The 14,247-nt window shown below is 41.9% G+C and overlaps 1 protein-coding gene across 4 annotated transcripts in view; it reads left to right on the top strand.

Moving 5' to 3' along the window:
• The window catches only part of DOCK10 (dedicator of cytokinesis 10), a 256,600-nt gene that overhangs the window by 234,570 nt on the left and 7,783 nt on the right, over positions 1 to 14,247 (top strand). For all 4 annotated transcript variants that reach the window (XM_064587156.1, XM_054505990.2, XM_045867857.3 and 1 more), the window contains exons 48-52: positions 126 to 232; positions 2,402 to 2,524; positions 2,662 to 2,775; positions 10,143 to 10,289; positions 13,168 to 13,378. In XM_064587156.1, the coding sequence (XP_064443226.1) occupies positions 126 to 232; positions 2,402 to 2,524; positions 2,662 to 2,775; positions 10,143 to 10,289; positions 13,168 to 13,378 (702 nt within the window). The remainder of the gene's footprint in view (positions 1 to 125; positions 233 to 2,401; positions 2,525 to 2,661; positions 2,776 to 10,142; positions 10,290 to 13,167; positions 13,379 to 14,247) is intronic.

The following is a 14,247-nucleotide window of genomic DNA, read 5'->3' as shown; positions in this document are numbered from 1 at the left end:
CCCATCTCGTTGACTATGTGAGTTTTATTGTACTACCACTTGTCACATCATAAAGAAAGGCATTATCTATTCCAAACAGGATTTGGCTCAAATAATAATGTCTCATTTTGTTTGGTCCTCTCAAGGCATGTTCTCTATGGGCTGGCCAGCTTTTCTGAGCATTACACCAAATATCAAAGAAGAAGGAGCAATGAAAGAAGATTCAGGAATGCAAGACACACCATACAATGAGGTTAGATCCATATAATCTAGTGTACAGTAACTGAGTAAAAAGATGCACTGAACTGTTACATTAAGCTAAAGATGGAGGAGAAAATCTTATTCATAAATCAAATAAAATTACTGTAGAATAGGACTTAGGGTAAATGAAAGACAGGCTAAAAAGCTGAGATTAATAGATCTCAAATTCCATTGATAAAGCATAATTTTCAATGAATATTTAAACTAAACTTTACTTCTCTATTTATATAATGTCTATATATATATAATTCTTCCCAAATATATAATGTCAGCTCTTCTATAAGATATGAAATCATTAGTCCTTTGGTAAACATCATAAGGGATGCTGAAAATTTTGTGAGCTGGTCACAACTTTTTTTAATGCATTAGAAAGTTTGTTTGTAAATACACTTGAACAGAAAGGCTCACTAGTTTTTGCAAAAAACCTTTTTTTTTAATTAAAGATTTATTTATTCATTTGAGAGAGCGAGAATGAGAGAGAGTACATGAGAGGGGGGAGGGTCAGAGGGAGAAGCAGGCTCCTCGCTGAGCAGGGAGCCCGATGCGGGACTCGATCCAGGGACTCCAGGATCATCACTGAGCCGAAGGCAGTTGCTTAACCAACTGAGCCACCCAGGCGCCCTCTGCAAAAAACCTTTTGATTTGCAAACCATGGTTATTTTTCGTTAATCTAAAGAAGCTTTCTAGTGGCAATTACATAGCAACAATTCTGATAAAGAAAACAGCTCCCTCATCAAGTAAATAAATAAGCTAACTGTTTAAATCTTAATGTTATGTAGAATGAAAAAAAGGGATACAGAAAGCAAATTTGGGGGCCAATTTTAATTAAATTTTATATATGATTTCTATTAATTTAGTATACCTGCAAATAAACAGTAAATTCAGATACATATTTATTATGTTAACTATTTCAAATAACGTTTAAGAATCTTTTCTTCAGGGGCGCCTGGGTGGCTCAGTCGTTAAGCGTCTGCCTTCGGCTCAGGTCCTGATCCCAGGGTCCTGGGATCGAGCCCCGCATCGGGCTCCCTGCTCCGCGGGAAGCCTGCTTCTCCCTCTCCCACTCCCCCTGCTTGTGCTCCCTCTCTCGCTGGGTCTCTCTCTGTCAAAATAAAATAAAATAAAATCTTTAAAAAAAAAAAAAAGAATCTTTTCTTCAAAGACATTGTTGAAAAGATTCCAACAATATTATCCACTTTTTTTAGTGAGTATATAATTTGATTCAGCTGAATATTTATTAAACAACTAATATATGTGAGGCATTGAGTTCAGGATGAAGGACAAAGATAAATAAGACATAATTCTGACTTACAAAGAGTTTAGAATCTTGAGAAGGACAAACTTTTTTCAGGGTGGAGAGTAGCCAGTCTAAGACCCAACAAGTATAAATCTAGGCAATTAAAAGGAAACAACTTTTTAAGTGACAGTGGTTGGGATGTAGATGGATGAGACATATGAAAGCTCTCCAGACTTTTGCACTGGATCTTGCCATTGATGAGACTTGAAGGTTCTTATAGGTGTAGCCACACACAGGTAAATGTGTGGAGGTATAAAAGTATTCTGAGGGTGGAGTGGTACAGGATGGGGTACCCAAAGTGCAAAGTCAGTGACAAGGGGTGGGGGCACTGAAAGGGAGGTTGGTGCCTAATCATGGAGCTCCTTCAGTGTCGTGCTAGAGAGTTTGGATGGCCGTTCAGAGACACTGGAGTTCCTACAAAGGTTTAGGGCAGTGGAGAGCTCATGACCAGATTTACATTTTAGAAAGAAGGATTCCTGGAGAACAGCACGTAAGATGGACCAGAAGGAAAACAGATTACTAGAAGGCCACTATGGGGTCTGGAGGTGAAGGAACAGGGGTTTGATCTAAGGCAGTGACCATAAAAATGGAAAGGACTAGACAGAGCTGAAGGCATTTCACAGATTCAAATTAGCAAGTCTGAAGGACTAATTTGGTGATGGAAAGAGAAGAATCCAAGAAGACCCCACCATCGCTTCCAGGATGGGTGTAAATGCCAAGAACAAAGACAGGGAACACAGAAACCCCACTATAAAGAAAACTGACAGTGTAACAGTTTTGAAAACAAGTTTTAGGGATGAACCACAATGAGTACACCATATTTACACAGTCATGTAAAATCTCACTTGATTTGGGGGATTGCAGAATATCCTGGTGGAGCAGCTCTACATGTGTGTGGAGTTTCTTTGGAAGTCTGAGCGATACGAACTCATCGCTGATGTCAACAAACCCATCATTGCTGTCTTCGAGAAGCAGAGAAACTTCAAAGTACGTTTCCTGAGCCCAGAGCTTGGTCAAAACATCCTGCTTTAAATTGGTGAATTACTTATAATTTTCAAAAGGGGAAACTCCCTGTTTTCTGTGTCAGCATCACCTTCATGAAACCCTTTGATTTATGGTTTCAGAAATTATCAGATCTCTACTACGACATTCATCGATCATATCTCAAAGTTGCAGAGGTGGTCAACTCCGAGAAGCGGCTGTTTGGTCGTTATTATCGTGTAGCATTTTATGGGCAGGTAAGTTCACCAGAAGCTATGTGGCCTCTACATTCTGTTAAACAATGAAACTGTCTTTCATTCTCTATGAGACATCAAACTCCACATGGCAAGGGATTAAGAGGATGTGGGTGTGTCTGGGTTTTTCTGGATGTGAGGGTCGTATGTTTGTCCATGGGAATGTAGTGAACTGGGGAACAAAGGGGCAGAGAAATCTAGGGGTCTTAATACAAATTGAGGTAAACCAGTGATTTCTAACTTCTTGGAGAAAGAGAGCGTTTCTTTTTCAGCATCCTCTTCTTCCCAGTTAACCCCAAATATCTAATTATAGTTTAAGGTCATATGTTAAGGTGAAATTAAATTGAACATGTTTTAAGAAATGAAATTCACAGCATTCTGGGAAATAAAGACTTCCTAGGGCCTCCACCATGTCAAAGCCCTTTGACTTTACAATCACGCGTTTTCTTTCCCCCTCCTAAACTACCACTGATTCTAGGCACAATGCCGTATGTTGTATTTTCCCCCTGTGTTGTGAGTCAGTATAACTGTCAAGTTATCTTTCCCAGTTTCCCACCTTAGCAGTGAACCAGAATAATAATATGGGCAAGCCACAGCATTAGCTGGAAAATTAAGTGAACATATTCTATATTGATTATGAATGTCTCTGAGCAGCGCTTTAGGTGGAGCAAACCCAGGCATTATTTCAGCAGCATAGCTCGGACTCTGACTTGTGTGCATGAACATTTCATCCTTTTATTTTCATAGTTGGAATCCCTCTCGTTTTCTCTCATTTCCCTTCCTTCCCCTCACTCACATAAAGCAGTATTACCAATAGCTTCTTTTTCTCCTCGGAATGTTTGAAGGCGGCAGCTGAAGAAGTCAAATCCAGCATGGTCATTCTAGATTATTTCCCATTAAAGCCTTCTGAAAAACATCTATTTTCCCCTAATCGCCAAAGGCAGCTTAAAAACTAACTTCCGAATTAATAAAGATTAGCTGCTCTCTACCTGGAAAGAAAAGTGTCACCCATTAGCCACTTACCATAAACAAATTAATCCAACTGAGATTTTCCCCATGTGCACAGCTGCACCGGGATTGCAGAGATAGCCAAAGCGGGTAGAAACGGTCCACTGATAGAGACTAAATGTAGACATGTGTGGGGTCCCAGGAAAAGAATCGGAACTATTTGAAGTGGTAGTGTACATTTCGGGGAGAAAATGAGGGAATATTCAGGGGAGGAGGAGGAAGATAGGGAATGGTATCTTGAACATCACGAAGAAAAGAAGCAATATTTGCCCTTGATGAAACATTAGCAGGAAAAACGGCAGAACACCCCATTGGGAAGGGAATGTGGGCGTTGAGGGATGGCAGGGGAAAAGACAGGGTTTTGGGGAAATGGCTGCAGGCTAACTGAGACCCAGAGAAGTGACACACAAGATGGTTACTCAGCCAACCAAGATTCAAATCTACAATCCTTCAGGCAATCCTCCCAATGAAAAAAGTAATAAGCTGCCATGAATAGCCCGGTCTTGAAAGTGAGATTGCCCACCTGATGGTTTCTCCAGCCGGTCTCTAATACAGGGATACTAAACAGGTAGAAACAAACCCTACTGCTTTCCTACCAGATTTTAATGTGGATGTTTACTCTTTTCTTCTTTTGGTCTTGATGGTTCCAGGCTGTGGTAAGTTTTCTCTCCCTCTCCGTTTGCATGCTCTAATAATCCTCACACTTCCCTCCGTATGGTGTACTGAACCTTAACTTTTTGTGTACAAATCAACATTTGGTACAAAGGTGAGATTATCCTGCTTACCTTCATTTGGGAGTCATCCTGCATTTCTTGAACTAAATTGTATTTATTCCAGTTATCTGAATTACAAAAATGTATCATTTACTTTTCACGTATATTATCATTCTACACAAAGGTAAATGTGGTTTGAAAACCTACATAAACACACTTACCCTTGTTCACACAGCCAGATAAATATGAGCACCACATATTTGCAGTACGTGAAGAGTAGGCTTAGTATTAGAGATTGTCTGCTCATTTCAGACCACTGGGAATTGCAGCTGACTAAGAAGGGCACGGTGGTCAGATTTTTAGAAGTTGGAGTGGTGGCCATCGATGGACACCTTCCCAGGCTCCTGAAAGGACCTTGCTCCTTTCCACATACGTATTGTGGAGAAACAGGGCTCTCTCTGGTGGCAAGCTCTGAGCTTTCTCAGTGGTGATGGTCTTACTGCTCAACACAAAAGATGACCAGTGGACTAAAGCATGACCCCGTAGGGCAGATTAAGTCTCCTAAAGATGCAGAAAGAACTGATATAAGAAATGTTGGAAAACCAGCAAAGGCAGAAATAACGTCCTGGTGCCTAGAGCTCTGTGACACAGAAGAATTTTCTTCCTTTTGTGAACCATGTGAAAGTGCCTATATTCAGTCATTTTTTATCTACAAAAATGATTCACCAATAAGTCGACATAATTATTGCTGATTAAGCTGGAAAGACAAATTCCTTCATTATCCACACATTATTTGTCCATTCAGTTCTGCTCGTCTGACCACTACATACTTTTTTGTAATTCTTTAATCCCTCTCCATGTCCACACCAGGATTTTCTACCTTCATTTACAAAATGCGAGTCATGGGTCCCTAACTCACCTACTAAAAGAATACTTGAAAACCCTTGTACTAAATAGACTGAGTGGGGGGCAAGGGGGAAGAACTGGGAAGAGCTACTTTCAAATGACCTAACTTTGGTTTTTTTGCAGATTTCTCAATAACGTGTGCTGATTGTGCACTTGGCGCTTTTTTTTTTAACATGCCGCCAGTATTCTCGATTGTCATTTATTAAAAATTCCAACCTAAGCTTAAAAGTGTTTTGTTAAATCTGCAGACCTGAGTACAAGCCTAGGCATGGTACTTTATAAGCTCAAACCCCAGCCTCCTTTGAACAAAAACTAACGGGGGTCAACTAACCTACACAGCCCTTTAGAGCCTCAGTCATCAAATGAAATTCAAATACCTGTCCCAAAACACCAAATGGAAAGTGTGAACTACGGTATGCAACAGGAGCAGATGGTGCACATCACTTTACACTTGATGATAAAGAAATACCAACTAGATTTGAACATTTCCCTGAATGCGTGCAGAATGAAGGTTCCAAAGATCTAAGATAAAGTCTTAACTACTTGATTAGCATAATCCCCATAGTCAGAAATAATTTCTTTTTCATGATGTTATGCCTCTGTGAAATCCATCCTTTAATATCCAAGTTGGCATGTCTCGCAATCATGTTGCGAAGATCATGGGAATATAATATGCAGTAGGCTCTTTGCCTCCACAAGGCCTTTGGGTAAATATTTTAGTGTCCCGTGTGCATAGTGCTTTCATTACATAGTATTGGCAGGAGTAGTTAATATTATGTCTGAATGAGCCAGACAACAGAAAACAGGCTGGAAACTGTTCTTTCATGGCAGGAGCTTTAAAAATGCAAGTCTTGCATAGTGTGAATTTTCTAATGCGATACCTGGCATCATTGATTATAGAAAGAATTTTACACAGAGCAGCCTATATATAGCACCCTCCAAAGTGTCCCTCAAGTATTCATTTCCACAGTGATGAAACAAGAGTAGTGATCAAACATCAGCTGTAATCAATGAAATACTTAGGCTCTGATATTTAGCATGTAAGGAAGCAAGTGAATGCCAATTGCATAACTTAAAACATCAGATGCGCTCGGAATGAATAAATGAAAGGCTGGAGGAAATTTTCTTCTGTTGACCAAAGGATATTGAGTCCATGATTCTCAGTCATGCCTACATGGGTGTAGATGTATCTCAGAATCTTGATAGAAAAGAGATTAAGAGGAGGAGGGAAGGTGTATGTGTAGTTTAAAAAAAACCCTTCTCCATTCTGGGTTGTGATACATCCTTCTGGCTCCCCACCTATATGAAAATCATTGATATAAAATATATATATTTCAATACATATAATGAGTATACAAATTATGTATAGAAAGAAAGGTTTATATTTATATGAAAACGTTTCTCTGCATTCTTGTAGCTTCTCTTCTCTTAGTATTTAGCCCATTATTAACACTTTCTGACCCACATTTATACACAAGGTTCCTCCTTGGATGCATTCCTTTGTTTGTGAATTTCGAATTACTTAAGTGTAGTGGCAGGGGCCCCTGTATTTGACATCCCAATAATGATTCAGGGGCATTGCAAAAACCTGCAAAAACATCTAAGAAGGAGTCAATGATTTTAGTTGTCAGTTTACTGAAGTGCATTTTTATCATAATCTATTGCCTTCCAGTTCCATAATCTGTGCATGTTAACTCTACTGATTCAAAGTCCTTGTTTAACTAGAATATGTGCTAATTCCAAACGATGACTAATCAGAACATTTATCACATTGTACAGTGACATTTAGAAAATCAAACTAGCAAGGGAAATGCACATCTCCCATTGCTTTGAAATGCAGTCTACTCATAACCTTGGGGCTAAAATAAAACAGAAACTGCCCCTGGATTTTCATCACCTGGGTCCCTAGTTATAAATCATTTATTTCATAGACAGAGCTGAAATTGAAAACTTAAGACAATGTCCTGTGGCTCAGTGGGCTATGCTTTGATAGTTTCCCTGGGTAAAAGGTAGGCGCATATTCCAAATATTTTCAGAGCTGCCATTGATCGGGCTCACAAAGCTCTTACACGATCCCTGGAAGACAGCCGAGTAAATTTTTAATTCTGCTACTCCAGCTCCTTCCTCCTTATTTTAGAAAATAGTCCCAACAGGTTGATATTTCCAGGCTACCTAGATAAATAATCACAATTTCTTTCTGACCAATCACTTGCCAAAATACTGAAATCAACATCAGTAGACCTTTTATAATCAGGAAAATTGTAGTGTCTGTGGGAGAGGAACTGAAAGTATGTAATCTTCAGCACTCAGTTAAGCTGTTTCCCTGCATGTTAGTCAGAGCTCAGATCGTTCTAGTGACACAGAATGTTCTTTATTGCTCTCCTCCTTGTCACAGCTAACACGCACCAAGGGCCCACTGTGTGCCAGGCACTGTTCTTGGGGTCTCCCACTAGATTTCTGAGTCTCTACTATTTCCCATCCTCCAGATCAAGGAGCAGGGATGAAAGAAGGTCACGGCTCATGACCAAGGCCACGCCGTCATAATAATGACAAGAAAATCCTGCTTCCCACCTCTCCTTTTCTGCTAGCCCTGGATTCAGAAATTTGTGAGAGGAAAAAAATTGCAGCGAAATGTCTCTTTGTGCTCGTTTTCACAGTGTGGTGAGAAAATCTTTTCCTGGAACTTGGAGACGTTTTTCTTATCGAAAAGGAAGTTGTAAATGTTGCTACGGCTCTTGCCCTGTGGGGGTTCTGGTTGATGCCCTCAGAAGCCGTGTCTCTCTCTCATGTGTCAGTCTGTCAATTTTAGCCACTAACTTCTGACCTTGAATCAGACAAATCTTCACAAAGGCGGCAACGGAAAAATCACGGCAGGCAGGAAGTCCTGTGGGAACGGAGCCAGACCTCATTTAGCCCTACCAAGGCTTGAGGAGTGACAGCAAGCTGCTTTTCATGCTCTCGACACTCCAAGTCACTTCTTAAAGCAGTTTGGGGTCAGGGCACTCGTATATTCAGCTGTGTTTGGTCTTGAACATTCTCAAAGAAATTGTTCAATAAAAAATCTTGATTAAAGTCCGTGGAACCTTTTCCAGTTCTACCTGGTGCAAATATACCCTTTTAAGATGTGTGCCCTCTGAGAACTATTCCATTCATCTGTGTATTCATTCGACAAATGTAGAGTGAAGTTCCTAAAGACCAGCACTGTGTTAAACACTGAATATGTGCTCTTGGACAAAGACCCTTCTCCGTCTTTAAAAAGCCCAAAGTCGATTTAGGAAATGCGCGAGGAAACAGGCAACCACCTGCTTGACAAGACCTGTGCTGATGAACGTGCCTTGTTTGTTGTCTTCAGTTGCGCCCACTTATGATAGAAAGTACAGTGCTCGCAGTGGTCACACCTTATACTTTGCAAGTATAAGGCCCCACACAGATGTGCCTTTTTTTTTTTTAAAGATTTTATTTATTTATTCATGAGAGACAGAGAGAGAGACAGAGGCAGAGGGAGAAGCAGGCTCCCCGCGGCGCAGGGAGCCCGATGCGGGACTCGATCCCAGGACCCTGGGATCATGACCTGAGCCGAAAGCAGACGCATAACCGACTGAGCCATCCAGGCGTCCCCAGATGTGCCTTTTGATCATTATTCTTAGATCACCTCACATGAGCCAACAAGATAGCATTAGAGCACTTTATCCATGTTTTTTTTTTACATATAATGAATATTTTTTTTAGTCACAAGTGATAAAAACAAAAACAAAGTATAGCTAAGATTCTTTCTGACCTCCAGAATCTTCACCTGGCCCTCGAAACTGTTTGCATGAGGCAAATTCTGCAGCCAGGAGAAAACCGTATGTGCTTGGGTTCTTAGCTCCCGACTTCATCTAGCATTCTGAGTTCACAAGTATTCCACAGGAAAGATGCATCTGTGTCTCTTGAAAAAGAAGGAGTTATGAAGACTGCCTCACTGAGTTATCCTCAGATAATAGACTCCTACTTTCCCCTGGTTTCAAATCAGACAACTACAATTAGCAGAGGCTAAAACCTATTTGCTCCTGTGGCGTAAAAACGATGGCATGGTTATTATTTTCAATCCCAATCCTAGCTTTGCAAAAAATGTAAAAGATCTATTAGTAAAGTCAACTGAGTGATGAAATTGCATATGGTTGCATCGGGCCTCTGAAGACATATTACAGTTATTTTTAAAATAGCAGTATTTGGGAGCATACCATATGTCATTTCCGTGGTGACAACGATCCAAAGTATGGCGCCTTCACATCTAACACGATGCGGGATGCATAGCAACGCATAGCTCTAGATACCTTTACATGACATGCAGACTTTCCTGCGCTAGTTTCAAAGACGTGCAGGAAACCTTATTTAAAAAGGCCAAAAATTACTCCAGACTCTGTGTTCTACCCCAGGCTGCCACATGAGGGCATTCTTCTCCCAAAATATACGCAAGCAGGTCTTACCACTGATTTCTACAAACAGAGAAAATATGTGTGAGATTATCTCATAAGGGTCTTTGGCCTGGTTGGGAGTGTTTCATTAATGACTGATTCTAACATGAGATTTTGTTTTCTTTACTTGACATTTTCTCTGATTGTGAATTTTAGAGGGTGCTAATCAATGGCTTGGATGACGAGAGACTGGATGTATTGTTTAAGTAAAGAGTTTTTGTTTTTTTTGTGATTCGCAATTCGAGTTCCCTGATAAAGTTGGTGGTTCCTTACGTCTCTCCCATAGGGCTTTTTTGAAGAGGAGGAGGGTAAAGAGTATATTTATAAAGAGCCTAAGCTGACAGGCCTCTCTGAGATTTCCCAAAGACTGCTCAAGCTCTATGCAGATAAATTCGGAGCAGACAATGTGAAGATAATCCAGGATTCCAACAAGGTAAAGGAAAACCAGTATTTACGCAAATGTGAGGAATTGACTTAATTTTTTTTTATTTTTTAACTATATTTGTTAAAGTTTTCATTTTCTGCCTGACTGTGCAAAGTAAAGCACCTCAACTATTTTGGATGTTTTGTTTGTTTGTTTATTGGCTGGTTGATTAGTGATTTCTTTTTCTTTTGTCAATAAAGTTACACATGTTTATTCGAGTAACTTTTAGGTAATCTTAGAAACAATTTACTGAATTCTCTACTTCTGCCATAGGTTATTTGCATTTGAATAGCAATCTAAGGGTTAAAGCTACTGGGCCCAATGTTGGAGTTGGAAGAAACAGCAAAACATACTTATTCAGTCACGGAGGCCTTCAGGAGTCATACCAATTTTAAAATTGTCCTCTGTGACAGTGGCAGACTTGTATTAACCTGTGAACATTTATTTTACTTCCTCATGGCTCCATGAAGCAAGGACTTACATCCTCTGGTTAGATTACTGCAAATCTTCTAATATGCTTTCATTCACAACTTTTATCAAGTACCTACTGCATGCCAGGCCCAGAACTAGGAGCTAGAACATATGGAGTCTCTTCCTTTCAGAGCTCATAGTTCACATGGGGTTAAGAAGAGAAGGATACAGGACACCTGGGTGGTTCAGTCGGTTAAGCGTCTGCCTTGGTCTCAGGTCATGATCTCCGCGTGGGCCCCCTGCTTAGCGGGGAACCTGCTTCTCCCTCTTCCTCTGCCCACCCCCCACTCGTGTTCTCTCTTGCTCATTCTGCTCTCTCTCTCTCAAATAAATAAACAATCTTAAAAAAAAAAAAAGAAAGAAAAAGAAGAGAAGGATACATGCAAACAGTTAATTAAATAGAGTCCAGTGAAGTACCACAGGAGACATGGTCCAAGTCACACGGAGAAAGCTCAGGGCTCCCTGAACAGCTCATTCTTGGCTGGGCAATGCTCCACAGAGAATGTTTGCTCTGGGAATTGCAGAGTGAGAAGGTGTTCGCTGGAAGCAAAGGGCGTTCTGAGAAGCTCAGCACAGGCGATGCCAAGGAGGAATGAAAGCGGGAGGTGTGTTCAGAGCGTGGCAGATCTTAGAAACACAGGTTGGATAGAAGAGGGTGGCAGAGCGAGGGAGCCAGAAAAGCTGATTTGTGACCAAGAGCATAGGCTGCTCCTGGCCACAAAAGAAAAGGTCTTTTTCCCCTGTCCTCTTTTACGTAATTCGTATTTGGAGGGGTCTGGGCCTGAGACTGCTGGGCCTGGGCAGAAGTTGTGACAATGTGCTCATCATTCTCCCCCTTAGCTGGAAAGGTACAATCCCCTTCCCCGTGAAGGTGGACAGAACTGGAACCACCCTCACGGTGGCTCTCCTAAATAGGAAGCACGGAGTTCCTAGTGGGATGAGAAAAATGTCGAATTTGGTGTCAGACCACTGGAGTCTTCATTCCACCAGAATACCACCTATCAGCTGGTGATCCCTCTTGGAGAAACTGAGTGGCCACTCTGAATCTCCTTTTTTAAATCCGTAAAGTGGTTACAATTATCTTACAATGTATTTATCTACAGTGCCTCTATCTACAATCATCTTACAGTATAATTTTTAGGAGCATTACAAAGAAGTTCTCGAGCTTCTTCAAATCTCTGGAATCAGATAGGCAGTGAGTGGGTAAACAGATGGAGAAAGCTGGAGGAAGTTGGAAAATTCTTCCAGAAATCATTAGAAAAGAGGCTGAGTCTCATCTCTTCCACCCTTGAAAAACAGCAAGAGCCATTCCCTGGGTGTTCTTGGGGACCCCAACCTGCCTTCCTTGCTGTTTGAGAAGCCTATTCACCAAAGCAGAGTTAGTAAAGAAACTATCTAGGATGATTTATTGCAGATAAAAGAATTAGAGAAACTGAACATAAAAATATTGGCACTCATTAGATAGGCAAATCAGTTAATCCCCTAAACAGACAAAGAACCTCCTTCCACATTACAAGCCCAGAGCCCATGGCCCCAGTCTAGATACAAGGCTGAATTGTAGAGGGACCAAGAGATATCTCTCTTTTTTTTTTTTTAATACTTGTTTCAAAATACTTTTTTTTTATTAGGTTATGTTAATCACCATACATTACATCATTAGTTTTTGATGTAGTGTTCCATGATTCATTGTTTGCGTATAACACCCAGTGCTCCATGCAGTACGTGCCGTCCTTAATACCCATCACCGGGCTAACCCACCCCCCAACCCCCTCCCCTCTAGAACCCTCAGTTTGTTTCTCAGAGTCCATAGCCTCTCATGGTTCGTCTCCCCCTCCGATTCCCCCCCTTCATTTTTCCCTTCCTGCTATCTTCTTCTTCTTCTTTTTTTTTTTTAACATAGAATGTATTATTTGTTTCAGAGGTACAGGTCGGTGATTCACAGTCTTACACAATTCACAGCGCTCACCATAGCACATACCCTCCCCAATAGACATCTATCACCCAGCCACCCCATCCCTCCCACCCCCCACCACTCCAGCAACCTAAGAGATATATTTCTACTCTCAAGAAGCTTGTATTCTAGACAAAGGTAAGGGGCATTCATTCCAGAAGAGAAAGAAGATCAAAGATTAAATGATACGCCCTAGGCAGGTACTTAGGTTTCCAAGAACCTCAGCTCCTTGGAGGGCTGGTTCCAATCCTACCTCTGCCGCCATCTTGACCATGGTCCAGCCAAGTTCCCCTTCCTGTCGCTTCAGTTCACCCAGCTCTGAAATGATCCGATCGCCTCTCTTTCCCCAAGGGAACAGGGACAGGCCCCTCGGGATGCCAGCTGGGGGAACGCAGAGCTTCCTGCTTGCTTCCAGGAGCACCTGGGGCTCACCACTTCTTCTTCCTGCATAATGTGTTAACCCAGGTAAACCCCAAGGATTTGGACCCCAAGTATGCCTACATCCAGGTGACCTATGTCACGCCGTTCTTTGAGGAAAAGGAAATCGAGGACCGGAAGACGGATTTCGAAATGCACCACAACATCAACCGCTTCGTCTTCGAGACGCCCTTCACACTGTCGGGCAAGAAGCACGGCGGGGTGGAGGAGCAGTGCAAGCGGCGCACGGTCCTGACCAGTAAGTGCTGGCCACCTGCGCATCCCTCTCTTCCGGGGCCTACTGGCTCTTGCGGGGTTTCAGGCTGGCCGACAAGTACCCAGGACTGGCTAACAGAAATGTTTGCCGGGAAGCCCTGCTTTCCCCTCCCTTGGGAAGTCGAGAAGAGACGTTCTCAGCAGAGCTACTTGATGCACCTCCTCCCTTTAGACGTTCCCACCGTCAAGGTCATGGTGTCCGCGTCCTGGGAACTTCCCGCTGCTCTCCCCCCGAGCCTGCCCCCAGTTACTTCAGGGTTAGCAGCTCACAGAATTGTGTGCTTTGGGGCCAGCTTCTAAACCACTCTGGAATCCAGGCTTCTCGTGTGTAAACTGAAGGCAGGGGATGACCTCCCACATCCCTTCCAATACCATCTAGATCTAGTCATCCTTTCGCGCATTCAGCAAACATGCCATGAGGGCCTGCGAGGTGCTGGGCCCTCTTCTGGGAATTTAAATAAATGAACCACGAGTCTTGCCCTCAAGGTGGTCATGGTCTGGTAGGAGAAAGCCAAGTAAAGCAAGAAATCCAGGTGAGCATAGCATGAGAAAGAAAAGGGGAAGGCACGGGAAATCGGCCTGGGGTGGGGTAGGGGGGCTCCTAAAGCAGACCAAAGAGAAAGATGAGCAAAGGTGTTCTGGATGAATCTTGAGAGATGAGCAGTCCTGGATTGTGCCATAGATACAAGAATAGCAGTGACCCAAATCATAGGAAACATTCATCTTCGGTAAACTCTTCCAGAACATTTATCATCAAAAAGTTAGAACAAAGCTATTATATTATAAGCTATTGAGTATACATTTAAGCATTATTTAGTGTGGTTTAGTATTGTTTTTATTTGAATTATAAGT

Source organism: Mirounga angustirostris, unplaced genomic scaffold, assembly GCF_029215605.1.
Source record: "Mirounga angustirostris isolate CCGP_5_RB_7025 unplaced genomic scaffold, mMirAng1.0.hap1 SCAF_3, whole genome shotgun sequence".
Taxonomy (NCBI): domain Eukaryota; kingdom Metazoa; phylum Chordata; class Mammalia; order Carnivora; family Phocidae; genus Mirounga; species Mirounga angustirostris.
This window is presented reverse-complemented; position numbering and strand designations above follow the sequence as displayed.